This window comes from Anastrepha ludens, chromosome 4, assembly GCF_028408465.1.
Source record: "Anastrepha ludens isolate Willacy chromosome 4, idAnaLude1.1, whole genome shotgun sequence".
NCBI classification, from domain to species: Eukaryota; Metazoa; Arthropoda; class Insecta; order Diptera; family Tephritidae; genus Anastrepha; species Anastrepha ludens.
The window spans coordinates 20,918,880-20,935,143 of NC_071500.1; the positions used below are offsets into that span (position 1 = coordinate 20,918,880).

Sequence of the window (16,264 nt, forward strand, 5' to 3'; positions counted from 1 at the left end):
GATTATGTACATTCATTTTCTCAAATAAACCAAAATCGATTTTTTTTTTACCCTAAACACCCTACCCCCCCCTTAAGGCTTCGTCACCATAAACAGCCTATAACTTTTTATGAGTTTGCTGTGCGGTTTTCCCTTTGCGGAAATAAAAAAAGCAAAATATGACGAAAATGTTCCTTTTGATTTTCCATTTTTCAACGAACGCCAAACGAAAACTACACAACCGATCAAAAAACTTTTTTTACTGCTTGACAGCTGAACTGCCAACTATCAAATAACAAAATGTGTTTTACATTTGTACTACGTCTGCAAACCTAAAAATTCAACTGAAGCCATCTATGAGTGAAATCCGCAATTACTTAGTTGCCAACCCAATATTAAATACGGCATTAATCGAATTTTCTTAGTAGTTGATTACTAGATTCGAAACAATTTTTGGCTTCATATTTTGAAAAATAAAAGTAAAAATAAAAAAATTACCCATGTAGAGTTGTAATAAATGTAAGTAGCACACTTGTATCGGAAAGCTATCAAACAGGTTAGTACGCAAGCATTTTATACCCAACGTTCTGCTACTCGCCTAGGTTATTATTTATATTCGATTTCTCGTTTCATGCCCAAATTGGCGTGAACGTGACTGACTCACATTAACCTCTAGCCAATTCAAGTACCTAATAAATTACAAACCTTGACTTTCCTGCTACCAACTTGTCACTAACGAAGTCTCCAGCTATCCAAAAACATTAGATAAAGGCGACGTTAAAGAGATAAGAAAATGTTAAATGCATAGGTGAGTTGGTGACGCCAAGAAACCTACGCATTATTGTCGTCGCATAGACGGCAAACAAGTACGAGTATACTCGCATGCGTATCGGCTAAACAGCTTGGTCCAATCAAGTCAACGCTGCGACCCACGTGCAAATTGCAACTTCCGTTTCTAGTTGAGGCCGCCTGCGACGTAAAAAATTATTTATACAAAATTAGCACTCAACTATACAGACATATCTGCGGCTTTTTGTTTTTGTTTGGTTTTACTCTGCTGTAATGTATGGATGCACTTCCAACTATGTCAAAAGCCATTTCCTCTTACGCTACGACGCATGCGCGCACATGCCGCTCGCATTTGGGTTGGCGTGACGCACTGCGCCATAGGCAATTGACTTGCGGCCAAGTGGCCAATTGCATTTCCGCCGGGCCTTAAAAGGTGATTGTAAGAAAAATTGTTTGTTTTTTATTTGCAGACATTTTTAATACTTTTTTGAAATTTCACATTTGTCTTTTTATAAATGCGTGCACTTGCGGGTATTATAATTTATGTGTTCACATAACGGTTGTAGGTAACAGCGCAGAGGAATAGAGCTAGGTATAGGTATATATGCTAAAAGGTTCAGAATGATGAGGGAAGTCGATTTCGTTATATCTGTTTGTCCGTGCGCACGATAACTCAATGAAACCTGGACTTTTGTGTGTTTCTCTTCTTGTAAGTTGGTTTTTATTGAAATGGCGAAATCGGTCAATAACCATGCCCACTTCTCATGTAGTTGTAGTTTTAGCTGAAGGAACAATCTTGATATCCCTCAAATAAATGAAGGAAAATCACTCAAATTTGTTAAAAGTGAAAAAAAATACGACGAAGGAAAAATTTTGAAGAGTGCGCGGTGGCACATCCGTTTACCGCATGACGTAATAAAACTCATCAGATTTGGTGCACATTTTACTCCCAGCTCATTTAGATCCGACTCAATTATTAGCTGCTTTCGATTCACTACTTGTCTGCTCGCCAAGCGAAAGATGTGTATGTATTTAAAAGTTTGGCGATATTCGAGCGACTTTGCTTTTAGACTTAGCTCACAAGGGATAGGTCAGCGCTACCAAGTATAAGTAGCGACACTTCTTTTATTGTAAAGGGTTTTCCAATAAGAGGTGCTATTTTGATATTCAAAGAAAAATGCTATTTTTTAATATAAATGATCGGATGTTTATTTCATTATAAAGAGGAAGTTATGCCGTTAATAGTGGAAAATAACATCAGACAAATGACCACCACGACCACGCTTACAGGACAATATCCTTTTCATGAAATTTTCCATAACCGAATTGCAAAGTGGTTGCCTTCGATAGCCTCACGAATTCCATCTTCGAGGTCTTGAATCGGCAGTGGGCTGTTGGTGTAGACCTTCTCTTTCATGTGACCTCAAAGAAAAAAGTCACAAGGTGTTAAATCACAAAATCTCTGTGGCCAATTGTGATCACCTCTTCGAGAGATAACACGTTCCGGAAACTTTACCCGTAAAAGATCAATGGTTTCGTTGCTTGCGTGGCACGTGGCGCCGTCTTGTTGAAAATACTGCCGAAAATACGTTGTTCAGATCAATACCATCCAATTCCTGTCATAAAAAATTGTAAATCATCTCTCGATAGCGATAGGCTATTCATAATAACACCTGTTATTGGAAAACCCTTTACTTTGCATACTTTCAGGCGGGCTATCTTGAAAAGCAACGGAATTACATGAAAGTTTCCTGGTTGTTTTTTGACCTCCTATGACGTAATCAAACCAATTCGCATACTTTCAAGCGGGATGCTTTGAAAAGCAATGTTATTACATAACAGTTTGTCGAAACGAAAATATTGGCAGTGCTGCCAAATCACATACAACTTTGGACTCAAGAGATTCTTTTTATCCTATTCACTATTCGCTAGGTAGTTGGTGATTCGAAGGCAGTTATTATTGAGATCAGTTAAATACTACTCCCACTTTTTATTTATTAAAACCAAATTTCTTTCCGTCCATCTGAAGTTACAAACCTTACTCTCATCGTCTATGAATTTGTTTGATTTCAAAAATTAACAGCCAGCCTCAATTAAATTTTACTAAAATGTGCGCAGGTATACAAAGTTCGGTGCGGACCAAATTTACATAAATACATAGCACTTCCTTACCATTTTTATTTATTTTTCATTTTTGCAAGTTTATTGACATTTCGTTGGAAATGGAAAAAAATTATGACAGCATGTATGGGCGTTGCTTGTGTCGTTTTGTTAATATCGTCAGCGTCATACGACTTGTTATAATCCCTTTTCTGTGCCTTTTCTTTTGGATTCAAAGTTGTGCAATTCATTTTTCTTTCTTGATAACCTGCCTACGCAGGCAGATGCTAACCGCGACACGGCACCAGTTTGGTTTGAGTTTGGTAAGCGGTTGCGGTTTTACTGGCGTCTTAAATCGTAAGCTTGAAGTAAAAACTGGAAATCATTTACAGATCTACAAGCGTATAAATGCACTTATACTTATGTAAGCACCATAATATAAATTTATATAATCACTTTTGTATAGTAAGTCCGCTTGCATTGCCTTATAAGGCCATATCGGTCATCTATTAATGAATTCTCACTGTGTGATTACTGGAATCGATTTGTTTTGTAGTAAATAGTTGAAATAGATGTTTTATGCAATAGGAAATATTGTGAAATAGTAATTGAATACTTTGGCAAGGCTTTTGGACTTTATAATATTTGAGTATATGGCCGCCTAACCAAATAAATCGAGAGGAAAAACATCAACTAAGGAGCAAATCGGATTTCGTGTAGCGATTAAATTCCTCACCAAGCAAGAAAACAACTATGAAGCTAAATATTAAATTTTGATGAATATTATAAATGCAATGAAAAGTGATTGAAAGCAGCCCTTTATTTGTACTCTTTCTTGCCATCAAAAAAATCACAATTTATAAGCGACAGAGTCTACGCAAGCAAGGCAGAGAGCCAATTGAGTGACGTCCAAGACATCTTTTTATTTCTAAAATAGACTCGGCATGCATAACCTTTTCAGTAGAATCCACTTTTCTGAGGCGAATATTATCTTGTGTCTCGATTTACACAGGGAAGGGAAACATCTTGTGCGCGAGGGAAGGACGGATGAGGAAGAGAGAGGGTTGGTTTTTGTTTCCCGTACTGGCGATACGATTTGTGCTTCTTATTTTCTAGTGTCATATTTAAAGGAGTAAACAGCAAAGAATGTTGCCAAAAACAATTTTGCCCGTATGAACGCGAATGAAAAATCAAAAGATAATAACCAGTGCCTCCCTTCCACTTGTCTCTGTGTGTAAATCGGGACTAAGCGAGCAGGAAAGTGGAATTGGGAGTGTTGGTTGGTCGAAAGAAATGTTGTTAGATATCTTTCAGGCCTCTTTTCAATTATTATTATTTATAATTGGCGCTTACATTCTTTGTTAATTGCTTGACCGAATTCCTCTACTGATTATGATGTGTGTCTTGGGGTTGTTCCTCAAATGGAGGAAGTACAGCTTTACGCCGTTCCCGAACAGCTGATGCTGTTTTATGAGAAACTTTTTCATCACAGAGATACACTCGCAGGTTTGTCATGGCCTGCCGAGTGATGTTCGCTATTAGAAACAACTTTTTGTCCCATTTTGATGTTTCATATTTCCATTTAATCGTAGTCACACACCAACCCATTCGGCTACGGTGGCCTCAGGCATCATCTGCAAATGTTCAGACCTTTTAGGCTATTTCTCTAAAGAAATGGTGGAACTTCATCTGCATAGCCCAGTAGCTTCACATTCGCACCATCAAGAAGAAAATTTGGTTGGAATACCTACAGAAACGAAAACAGTAGACTGCAAATCTCCCACGACAGTCGGTTTAAGTTACCGGAACGACCCGTCCAAACACTGCCACTCTCCGCACTAAAAATATCCTGGGTGGTAGTACCTTTTCTTCCGATGAGGAATTATTTATTTTTACAAGTAAAAATTGCACATAAAGAGCAGAGTTGCACAAATGATGCAACTTCCGTTGTATTGTACAAATTTAATAGAAAATGAATGGAATGGAAATGAATGAATATCAAAATGTATTTGCTAGCTAAATATTACAACAAATTTACATCAAGGCACATTCATTACAGGTGGTGGCACTAGACTAACAATAATATTTTGTACGTTTGATTGCCAAAGCAAAGTATTGGGAAACTAGAAAACAAATAATGAATTCGCCTTGTTTCAGTCTAAGCTGACAGCCACATGGACACGGCGAAAGAAAAAAAAAAAAAAAAAAATGAGCTGATTTTGCAACACCGCCTTTAATAGATTCGCCTTGTTACAGTTATGTTGAATAATATAAATGCTAAAAAAACAAAATTAAAAGCACAACTATGAGAAATTCCTGTTGCTTTTATGTCTACAATTTAAATTTTTTTGTGTTAAGAATTTGCCGCAAATTTATTTAAAATTAACGCACTTATTTTACCCAAATTGAGTCAGAGAGTGAGTAACTCAGAGCAAACGTTGCCATTGTATCAACCTACTAGACCCTTTTTGAAATATATATATAATTGGTGCGTACACCCTTTTTGGGTGTGGTGTGCGTCTTGATGTTGTTCCACAAATGGAGGGATTTACAGTTTCAAACTGACTCCGAACGGCAGATATTTTTTATGAGGAGCTTTTTCATGGCAGAAATACACTCGGAGGTTTGCCATTGCCTGCCGAGGGGCAACCGCTATTAAAATATTTTTCTTACTTTTGGTGTTTCACCGAGATTCGGAACCGACGATCTCTCTGTGCATTCCGAATGGTAGTCACGCACCAACCCATTCGGCTGCGGCGGCCGCCTTTTTGAAATACTAACCATACAATTTTTCGCCCTTTCAAAGTGCAGTAAGCATGCAAAAGATATATAAATATCAGTATAGCAAAAATATTGTTCAAAAACTTAAAAGTTCATTAAACAAAACCAAAATGCATTTATGTGTTTATCTATGAAATAAATCCAATAAAATGCGAAATAAGTGAGAATACCGAAAATCATTCAGCACCAAAAAAAAAAAAAAAAATCATCTGGAATTCCAAATATGTGCTCCAAAGTGCACTGAAGTAGACAGCCCAAACAACAAAAAATTAAAAAGTGAACAAAGCCTGCGACATAAAAGTGGTATAAAATAGTGCTTTACAATTAGAGCAGGAATAAGAAACAGCAGCAAGACAAATTCATCAGCAATAAAAACAATGGCTGTTAAATCGACGCGTAGTCCACTGATAACCCAACAGCAACCAACAATAGGGCCACCAACAGCAACAACAACCGCAATGCCCGGTACAACCATACGCTCAAGACTGATCTTCCCCAGAAGTCACCATCACACACAGGTAACCAAGGTAAAGAAGTTAATGTGTAAGATAAATGCAGAGAGAGAGTGAGAGAGAAAGAGATAAAGCGAGAGAGAGAGTGTGTGTGTCGTACTATTATCTCTATTTAGAGAAAGATGAAATACCACGTTACAAAAACAAAAACAAAAAGAAATAAAAAATAAGTGTACAACAACAAACCCGTAGGTAATCATCGTCTGCTCTGCATGGATCAATAGTAAATACATACATAGATAGGTGGTGCTTAGAAATATTTCCTTTTTTTATTACAAGGCAAGTATAACTCATAAAAGATCCAGATTATGTGCTGGAATTCCGAAATAACAAAAAGCCACACACAATCACACTAACTTCGCCTAATACCTTCACGCACACAGCTGGAATTATGAAAGTAACTGTGCGCAAGTCAATAACCGGTTAAGTATTGTTTTCTTTGTGATAGAACCAAGGCAGCATTCCACACATACCTTCGTCAAATAATTACAAAAAACAAACAAATGTGAAAAGAGAATAAAAACAAGTAAACAGGAAAAACTGTCTTGCACATGTGAAGTTAGTGATTACAAAACCTCGTGAGTTACCGAATTGGGTAGTTCAAGGTAATTCTGGTGAAAGTGCGCTTGAGAAAAGCAAACATTTCTGGTAATCTTCCATTGCAATAAACACATACATGCACATAGTAGGGAGATAAATTAGAGGTCCGAAACTATTGATGCTAAATTTAATTGACTGTATCGTATTTAGGCAAATGAAAAAAAGGAACGAATAAATTTAATTGATTCAACCTAGTGTGGACAAGGTGGCGCAAAATTAATCATCCAGTTTCGTTTTTGAATAACTTTGTTACTAAGTAAAAAAACAAAAATTATTTTTAGTGATGGAAATTTTTATTTTCAGCTTTACGCTCCATTGCATAGTATAGTACAGTGCACTCGCGAAAACTCGAACACACGATAACTCGAACATTCGGAAACTTGAACATTTTTTTTTCTCCATTGACTACTCTAAAACTCGAACAATTATTTTCTTTTTCCATGCAAAAACATGTGAGAAACTGTCGTTTTGCATGTGCGTCTTTTGTTTCATTCTAAGGCGCCACACTGGCTAGGTTTCTTGCTAATTATGGAACTTTTCTTTTAAATTGATTGATATTTGTCAGTGATACCCGGGATTTTGCGCGGTTAAGATCAAATTTATTTGCGTTTTATAATGGGGCGATAACTAAATGATTTGAGTTTATCAAAAAAGGCTGAAATAATTAACGAGGCCAAGAATGGACATTTTTTATTAAATAAATTGGCAATGAACTACAAAACATGAAACCAGATAATCTCTTTGATTAACTATGCCATAAAAATGGACAGGGTATAAAAACTGTTAAAACGAATACATATATGTATATATATTAAAAATACATAACGTTATATATTAAAAATACATAACGTTCGAAAACTCGAACATTTCGATAACTCGGACAGGGCTGGTTTTCATTAGTTCGAGTTTTCGCGAGTGCACTGTATACACTTTACTATTCTCATTTGCGAATCAAATGAAATTTGTTCAATATTAGGTAGGTAGGTAGGTGAAATGGTTGAAGTACTACCCTGGGGATTAAATGGTAACCCTAGCTTTTACGCGGGTGTGCCGATCGTCTAATGAGCGGTTAACAAACCTAGGAGTTTGGAAATTGAAAGGCGTGAAGTCCCCCGGACTTTCTGAGCCCTCCACATATTGGACTGGGGACAAAGGGTTTTCGAAATAGCGCATGAAGAAATGGAGCTCCATCTTTTCTGCGTTTTTCTGAGCAATAAATTATGCAATTCTCCTTTAACAACTGTCAGGGGGATGCCGATAACGGGGTAGGAGGTCTCTGTTCATTAGCAATAATTGATGTAATTTTATTTTATTTATTATCTTTTATTTTCTTTTAAATTTTTATTTTATATTTTTTATTTTTTTATTTATTTTGTTATTAAAATTTTTTTTTATATTTTATTTATATTTTTTATTGTTTTGTTTAAATAAGTAAAAAGAAATAATAGTTATAATTAATGAAATTTTTTAGATTTTATTTATTATTAATATTTATTTTCTTTTTAACTCTTTTTTCTTTACTTTTAAATTTTTAAATTTTTTTTTAATATTTTTAATTTTTTTTTCTGTATAACTAAGCAAAAGAAATGGCAACTGTTTTCCAAACGTAAGTTCTTGCCATCCTGAAAGTAGCCAAATGAATAATCGAGAGGAAATGGAGCGGGAAACCGTCTGTCGCAAGACAAAACAGGCTTGTACTTACATATATGGGTTGCGGACACTCCGGTGTTCAGAGAGCGATGGCCTGGTCTAGAACGCTGCGGAACTGCAAAGTGTTTTGTGACAAGTCCGAACAGAAAACTGTCCGACTTTCTACTAAAACTTGGAAGGAAAGACGTTCGGTTGATGGTCGGTATTATTACAGAACAAAACCCATGGGGTCAGCATATGACCACCATTGGAATCATTGAGGACCCAATGTGCCTGTCTTGCTTGGAGGAGGCGGATAGCACTGAACACTTTCTCTGTGAGTGTCTTGCCTTTGCTAGAGCACGGCTACCAGTTTTGGGTTCCGATGTCTCTAAAACTGGAGGATATTTACAGATTTGCCAAAGAATCTGGAAAATTCTCACAGGACTTACTACCTCTGTCTCTGCCTCTATTCTTTCCTATCTCTTTCTCTGATACTTTTCTCCTTTCCCTCCTTGACTACCTACCCTCTTTCCAGAGCTCTAAACACAATGGGCTTTTTAATCTGAGTGTTTTAGGAGCCATCAAAATTTCCTGGCTCGAGATTTTCAAGTTTAAAATTTTTTCAAGCAAAAAGAAAAACTTAAACTTAATGCGGCCAGCGTATACACGTCCCAATTCATTGTACGACCGCTAGCTGCGCCCAGCAAAAATTAAAACATTAAAATTTTCATACAACCGTTGGACCAACATGAAAATCGGTTGTACAATCATAGTACTTAGTTCTGCCATAAGTTCTGTTACAAGTTAAGTCGCTTATAGATATGAAATTAAAATACCTTTTTAATGAAGTTAATTTTATTCAATCATATAAATATTAAAAAAAAAATTAATTTTCATTCAAAATGGTCACCATTTGCTTTTACACAAGTCTGTAAACGATTAGGCCATTCAGCTATTGGAGCAGGCACGGTTTCCATGAGTATTGACGACGCTTCCAGTGAGGTCTTCGACAGGCCATATTCTCCTATTTTGATCACAAACTGTAGTTCAATCGATTCAAATCTGGAGTTAGAGACGGCCAATCGTCTGTGGCTATGAACCCAGGAATATTGTTTTTTAGCCGCTACTGGGGCGTTTTTGCCTTATGGGCTGGAGCGGAATCTTGCTGGAAGATCAAACGCTCTCCATTGAAAAGAGTATTGTTCAACTGCTTTATGTCCGGTCTTAACCCTTTTTTCGCAGAAATGAAGCAATGTAACGTCTTTACAAGACACTCCCCACCAAACCATTACGTAGACTGAACCTTTGGAACGACACTTTTCCGTCTCTAGAAGTTTAAGTAGAGATTTTGTCGTTTTGCTTAATAAAAATTTCTTCAATAGTAAACATTTTTTCATCTGCGAAAAGAATATTTTCATGGCCGTTGACCGCGTGCCACTGAAGAAGGCGCTTGCATCTGTCAAGTCCGATTTTCATTAAGCGCGCTTTCAAAAGATGGCCAGTGGAGCGACGGAGGGCTTTCATGTGGAGATCATCTCTAATTAGTCTTGATACGGACCTGATCGATACATTCATTTCCCTGGACATGATTTTCTGCTTTCTAAGGGGATTTTTGCAAATTCTTTCTCGAACGGCATTTATGGCTGCACTGGCTCGAACCACACGAGGAGGACCATTTTTTTCCTGTCTGTCACTTCAGATGTTTAGGGAAAATGATTGATCGTGCGGTAAACAAACATTCTCAAAATATTCAGTTTTTTCAGCAATTCGTAAATCTCACTTGCACTTTTACCTCCCTTCTTTAATGGAATCACTGCAATGCGATTTTCCTTAGCTCCCCACTCTGAGTATCATTTATGAGTAGACACTCCATACGAACAAAAGCAAAAATAACGGATAGCGAATTTTTTAACCGTATGCGTTGTAAAATTTTTCACAGAATTTATGGCAAAACTAAGTACACATGACGTTAATCCAACATGCCCATGTTGATACAACGGTTGGGGCGTGTAAACTTTGCGCAAGGGATGTTGAAACTCAACTAGAGTACGTTGGAGAATATTTTTTCTTGCTGGGTATTACTCTTATACAATATATTATATAAATATATACAATACATATAAAGTATATATGTATAAATACATCTGCACCTATAGTATATGTATGTTTGTTTATAGACTCTCGCACGCGCCTTTCAATGATTACGTTTTTCACAGTGATTGCCATTTATTTTGCTATAATTGTTTATAATAAAAAATTGTTTTGGAGAATCTGTTTTGTGGTCCACACGTTTTTGAAAAAATTTCGTTTGCAAAAAGCTTTTAAAATAGGCGATAAGCTGGCGCTACTAAAATTCAGACGAAAATTCAAAGTTAAAGGATTTTTATGTGGCATAAATTTCTACAATTGTATTCATAAAAGTTTTTATGAAGTAATACCCTATTACTGCGAATTACCTCTAGAAGAAAGAACATAGAATTTTATGATTATTTGTGTATATACATACATACATAAGTAAATATAAATTTGTATAAACATAGTGTTGTTTGATATCTGCGGATTGAAGTCATTCATCGTTTCACCAACACAGTGGCAGTCAGTTTTTTGTTTGCAACAAAGCGAAATACTTGCAGAAAAAATGTATCTTCTATATTTAAACATAAGTATGTTTGTATTTTTATATGGAGCCATGTATGAAAGCGTGTATAAGCGTAAACATAAATATCTTGCAAGCAGCAGTAGCTGTCGGTACATAAGCACTTCCCATGAAGATTTCAAAGTCCAACCCATTTGATATTTGTGCACTTTCCTACCCAAGAATACCCAACAAACTCGTTCACTGGGCTTCGAGTGGCGATGATGGAGATATAAATGAACTGTTAGTTTATTACTTTCCACATTATTCTACAAGGCATTTTGTTTTTTGTTAAACTATAAACTCATTTTTATTGCTTATTCTGCTATAACACATACCAAATATTCTTTAAAAGACATAAAAAAAATAAAAAATTTTGTATTAAAAATGTTTTTTTTATTTTTATTTTTTTATCTTTGCGCGTAAAACGAATGTCAACTACTGCGATCGAGACCTCTCATATACACCTTCGAATCACCAATATATTACTAGAGCGCACACAAAAATAGTATCAGCAGCGACACCTCTTTTACGAGGACGGACACTTATTCCCACACATAATAATTTCCTTCGCTCCATGTACAGAAATAAGAATGAAATGTACTCTTTTTGATTTATTTAATCGCCCGATAAGCGCAGCAGTTTTTTGTGTGAAAACTTTAAAATACAAAAACTAATCACTCGCAGTATTCTGAAGCTTATCTGTGTACCAAAAATATTTCCTATGCTCATTTCGTGCTTACTGGGTGTTATGGCGGACACACTAGATGTGTGTATGTGTGTGTGTGTGGCTCCGTTCATACATATAGAAATACATTTGTTTGCGCATTTATATGCGCATTCTCTATAATTTCTCATTTTTTATGGCTAGTCAAGTGCTCAAGTCCATAAGCACTTTTCCTGCCAGCTCATTTAAAAATTTTCCTCCATACAAAGTTTAATGTCTAGACCTTTTGGTTTTTTTAACTTTTGACGTCAGCGATTTTCAATTAAAAGCGTCTGGAACTTATACACTATGATGCTCTAGAAATAAAAAAAAAATATGGAGTATATTTTTTTAAGTGAAATTATCGCAAAACTATACCAAGAGTATGAAAGAAAACATTGTACAGCAGTGCGTAGTCGAAATATTTTCTAAATGGAGCCGCGAATTTGGATTGGAAATCGAAAAATCTTAGTTTTAGACAAATTGCAAAAATGTAACAAAAATTTAAAATCTAAAAAAATGTAACTCTTTACCATAATTCTGGTTTCTAAAATAGTGAATAAAGATTATGGAAATGGCTCTTGTTTTGGGTATATTTCTGCTGCTGATTTCAAAAATGCTTTGCAAGTCAGTACAAGCAAACGTTTACCTTCCATGTGACAAGAGTACGAGTTTACTATATAATGATGCATTTGAGCTTGTCCTGATAGTCTGAAAGCATTGTTTCACACACATCAACGCGACGACTTTTTTCCAAGAAATTGAGAGTTTTCGATACCAAACGCGATTTGACTTTTCGTAGGCCCAAATGGTCTTTCAAAATGGTTTTCACAGATCCTTCTGATATTCCGATCATATCAGTAAGGTCTTTAACAGTCAACCGACGATTTTTGAGCACTAACTCCTTCACTTTATTGACGTGTTGGTCATCTGTTGACGTCGATGGTCGTCCGGAGCGCTCCAAGTCATCAACACGTTCTCGACCCTCTTTGAAGTCTTTGTACCACTTATAAACATTCTTCATGGTCGAATCACCAAATGCCTTCTGCAACATGCTAAACGTTTCCGCAGCCGAAATTTCATTCCGCAAACAAAATTTGATTGCACTTCTCTGCTCAATCAAATCAGACATTGTAAAAATCGAAAACTGCACTCTTAGTCGTTTGGTAAACACAAGCGTAAATATATTACTGATGATGACATTCACATGAAAGTTGGCCCAGATGTTATTAACAGTGCTGCCAACTCATGAAAAAAATAACTAGAGCGAAATTTTAATCCCGCGAAGTTTGACAAATAAATTCACCTTACTTTTTGCCCACAGTAGTATAACTTGTGCTTTTAGTAATAAAAACAAGGTACATTTTTAGTGATTACAATTTGAGATACGCATTATTTTATTTATTTATTTACATGAGAACTGTCTTCTTCCTGATTAGAGCGATAACCGCTTACGCGATTTTGCCCGAGTTTATTAGTTTATTAAAGCGCGCCAGTCGTTTCTTTCTCGAGATAACCGGCGCCAGTTAGAAACACGAAGTGAAGAACTAATGAGAACTAATTATAAATAATTAATCCACTAAAGACAAATGCTGCCTACTACGGCCTTCGGCTACGCGGTATAGTTTTTAAGATTTAATTATAGCTCAGCATGTACTTGCCCTTAAAAGCTTGCAAAGCTTTTACAAATATTTTGTTGCATCTACTGCGAGAAAATGTTAAAAAAGGTTCTTTACCAAAAAGGTGTGATATTTGCCATTAGTGTGACACTCTCTGGCATTAGAGACATAAGTTGGGAGAATGGTACAGTCAAGTGGATATTAGCAGAACTACTCAAATTGAAATAACGCCGTCTACCTGATAATAATCATAAAGTGCTGAGTTCTAATGCTACTTACATACATATATTTAAGCTCTTGATAGTAAAAATTCTTGATTTATTGATCTAAAAGCAAAAATATGTGAATGGTTTCCCAATAGGGAGGGACCCAGGTTGCCAGGCTGTGGCGGTTATAACAAATTTCCATGCCAAGTTACATGTTTGAGCCGCATGAGAAAAATATAGTACTGATTTTATGACATTTAACGATGAAGTTCGTTTCCAAATCCATGGCAATGTTAACAAGTAAAATTGCGGCACGAGTGCGCTAACCAACATCACTGGTTGGTGCCATTAGTGTGGTAAAGTGGTTTAGCTAAGCCGTCACCGTTAACGACGAACCATACAGAGCGATTATTATGAAAATCTTTTAGCAGAAATTGCACGATTTGGACGTGAACGTGGACGATCTGTGGTTTCAGCTGGAAGACGCTACATGGTACACAGTCTACTACATGATTTGCCTTCTGTATGAACGATTTTGTATTATGCTAATCTCTCACGGAGATTACGTGAATTGACCACCAAGGCCGTACGATTCCGCCCTTGGGTCTTTCAAATAAAAAAAAGGACATTTGTTAATACTTCACACACGAATTGCTTTCTTCCATTCAAAATAGATCCACTTTTATAGGAAATTACTAAATCGCAGTAGTGGCAATCATTGAAGTAGGCAATTTAGCAGTAAAGTACTCTCTCCATTTGGGTGGGCAGTTGACAACGTATTTCTCTGAACTTCACACAGATCTCTCTATCCATAAACCAGAGTTTGAGGGTCATGCCAGGGCAATCTTTCCGAGCAGGCAGGATTGGAACGAGGGGAAAATATACACCGAAACTGGAACCTCTGACGGCTCCAAGATGGAATCTGGAGTCGGAGTAGAGGTTTTCTGTAAATGAACCAAGGTTGGGTTAGGTTGACCTGGCTGGCTGAAAGCCATCACATAGACCTATTGGTTCTAAGTGGTACCAGATGGAGCTTGACCTTGCGTTTCCTTGTTTGTAGTTGGCTTTTTGTAATAAGCTCCGAAGCAAACTCAGCTGGAGGTCCAACGTAGAAAAGAAAGCGAATATAGCACTTTACACGTGTAAGAAAATGTTGGGTAAAAAATGGAGTCTCCAACCAAAACTATCCAATTGGTCCTTCATAGCCATTGTAAGACCAATACTAACATATGCGGCACTAGTCTGGTGACCCGCAATATAAAAGAAATACAAAGAAACAAAGCTTAGCAGAAATACAAAGAACAGCGTATATCTTAACTACAGGAGCGCCTAGCACCAGTCCTACCGAAGCGCTCAATGTACTAACTCGCCTACTACCATTAGGCTTACATAACAACACAATCGCTACTTGTAGCAAGGTGAGACTCAGAGACATAGGAAGCTGGACAACAAGGTCGCACGGTCACAGTAAGATCCTCCTACAGGGACCCTCGCTGCTCAAAAACAGATCAGACTACACAGTCCCGGACCTTAACTTCAAGAAAGACTTTGCGGTAGGTTTTCCACCGAGAGCCGAATGGGGCAAAGGGAAGTCGACTGGAAGATACGATATTGAAATCTACACCGACGGTTCTAAGATGAACTGTGGTGTGAGAGCTGGCTTCCATTTAGGGCCGCTCAACTTATCTCAGTGAATTCGACTTCCTGACTATGCCAGCGAGTTTCAGGCAGAACTATTAGCGATCAGAGAAGCATGCAAATCACTAGAACTGTGCAACGAAGTTGGTGTAAGGATAGCTATCTTTTCAGACAGTCAAGCAGCTATGAAGGCCTTAGACTCCAACTGCATTTCATCCAAACTAGTTTCACAATGTAGAGAGAAACTGGAACTGCTTGGTCATTGGCTTCAAATTACTCTGATAGGGGTTCCAGGACATAGGAATATAGAGGGTCATAAGAAAGACGACAAGCTAGCACGAAAAGGTTCGAAACTAGACATAACAAAGGCGATCGCAGTTGCTACCCCATTCAAAACAATAAATACATCCATTGCGTCACACTACTATGGTGTAGCCGAAAGAAGGTGCAAACAATTAACTACGTGTACGACATCAAGAAAAACATGACCGTCGTACAAAATCCAAGAGACGAATTACCTGTTAGGATGCTCTCGATCAAACATTTCACGCACCACTGCAACTCTTACAGATCATTGGAAGGTAGGGGATCATGCAGCCAAACCCAACCTCCCCTTCAATCCCATCTGCAGAAGCTGTCAAGCGGAAGGGGTGAAGGAAAGTCTTTTCTTTGAATGTCCAGGGCAGGCTAGGGCACGACCTCGCTCTTTCGGTAAGCCTTTATTATAGCAAATTAATGAGATCTCAGATATCGAGATAAAGAACTTGCTGCTATACTCACTAAATGGACCTCATTAAATGGATCTGACTTAGAAGCAATCAAAACACAAAAAAAAACAAGACATCATCGCACGAGGACAGTGGTATTAAAACGGTGCTGGTCACTAATTAGGATTATTTTCGTAGAAAAACTGAATCACTTCAAGAACAACAACAACAACTAATGCAATAATTTTCACTCTATATGAAAAAGTATATTTGTTGGAAATATATGCATATGGCAACACTTCCCATAACTGTTTCTTTCGTTATCCTCTGTTTTTTTTCGTTATTCTCATCTTCGTTATA

At 37.0% G+C, this 16,264-nt stretch overlaps 1 protein-coding gene across 6 annotated transcripts in view; it reads left to right on the plus strand.

The window, feature by feature from the left end:
• Positions 1-5,695: 5,695 nt before the first annotated feature.
• LOC128860293 (NAD(+) hydrolase sarm1) overlaps positions 5,696-16,264 on the plus strand; it is a 158,139-nt gene continuing 147,570 nt past the window's right edge. For 3 of the 6 annotated variants that reach the window (XM_054097724.1, XM_054097725.1, XM_054097728.1), the window contains exon 1: positions 5,698-6,176. In XM_054097724.1, coding sequence (XP_053953699.1) covers positions 6,027-6,176 — 150 coding nt within the window. In that variant the 5' untranslated portion in view covers positions 5,698-6,026. Of the gene's footprint in view, positions 6,177-16,264 lie in introns of all 6 variants that reach the window. The other 3 variants (XM_054097727.1, XM_054097735.1, XM_054097733.1) reach the window with 2 other exon arrangements.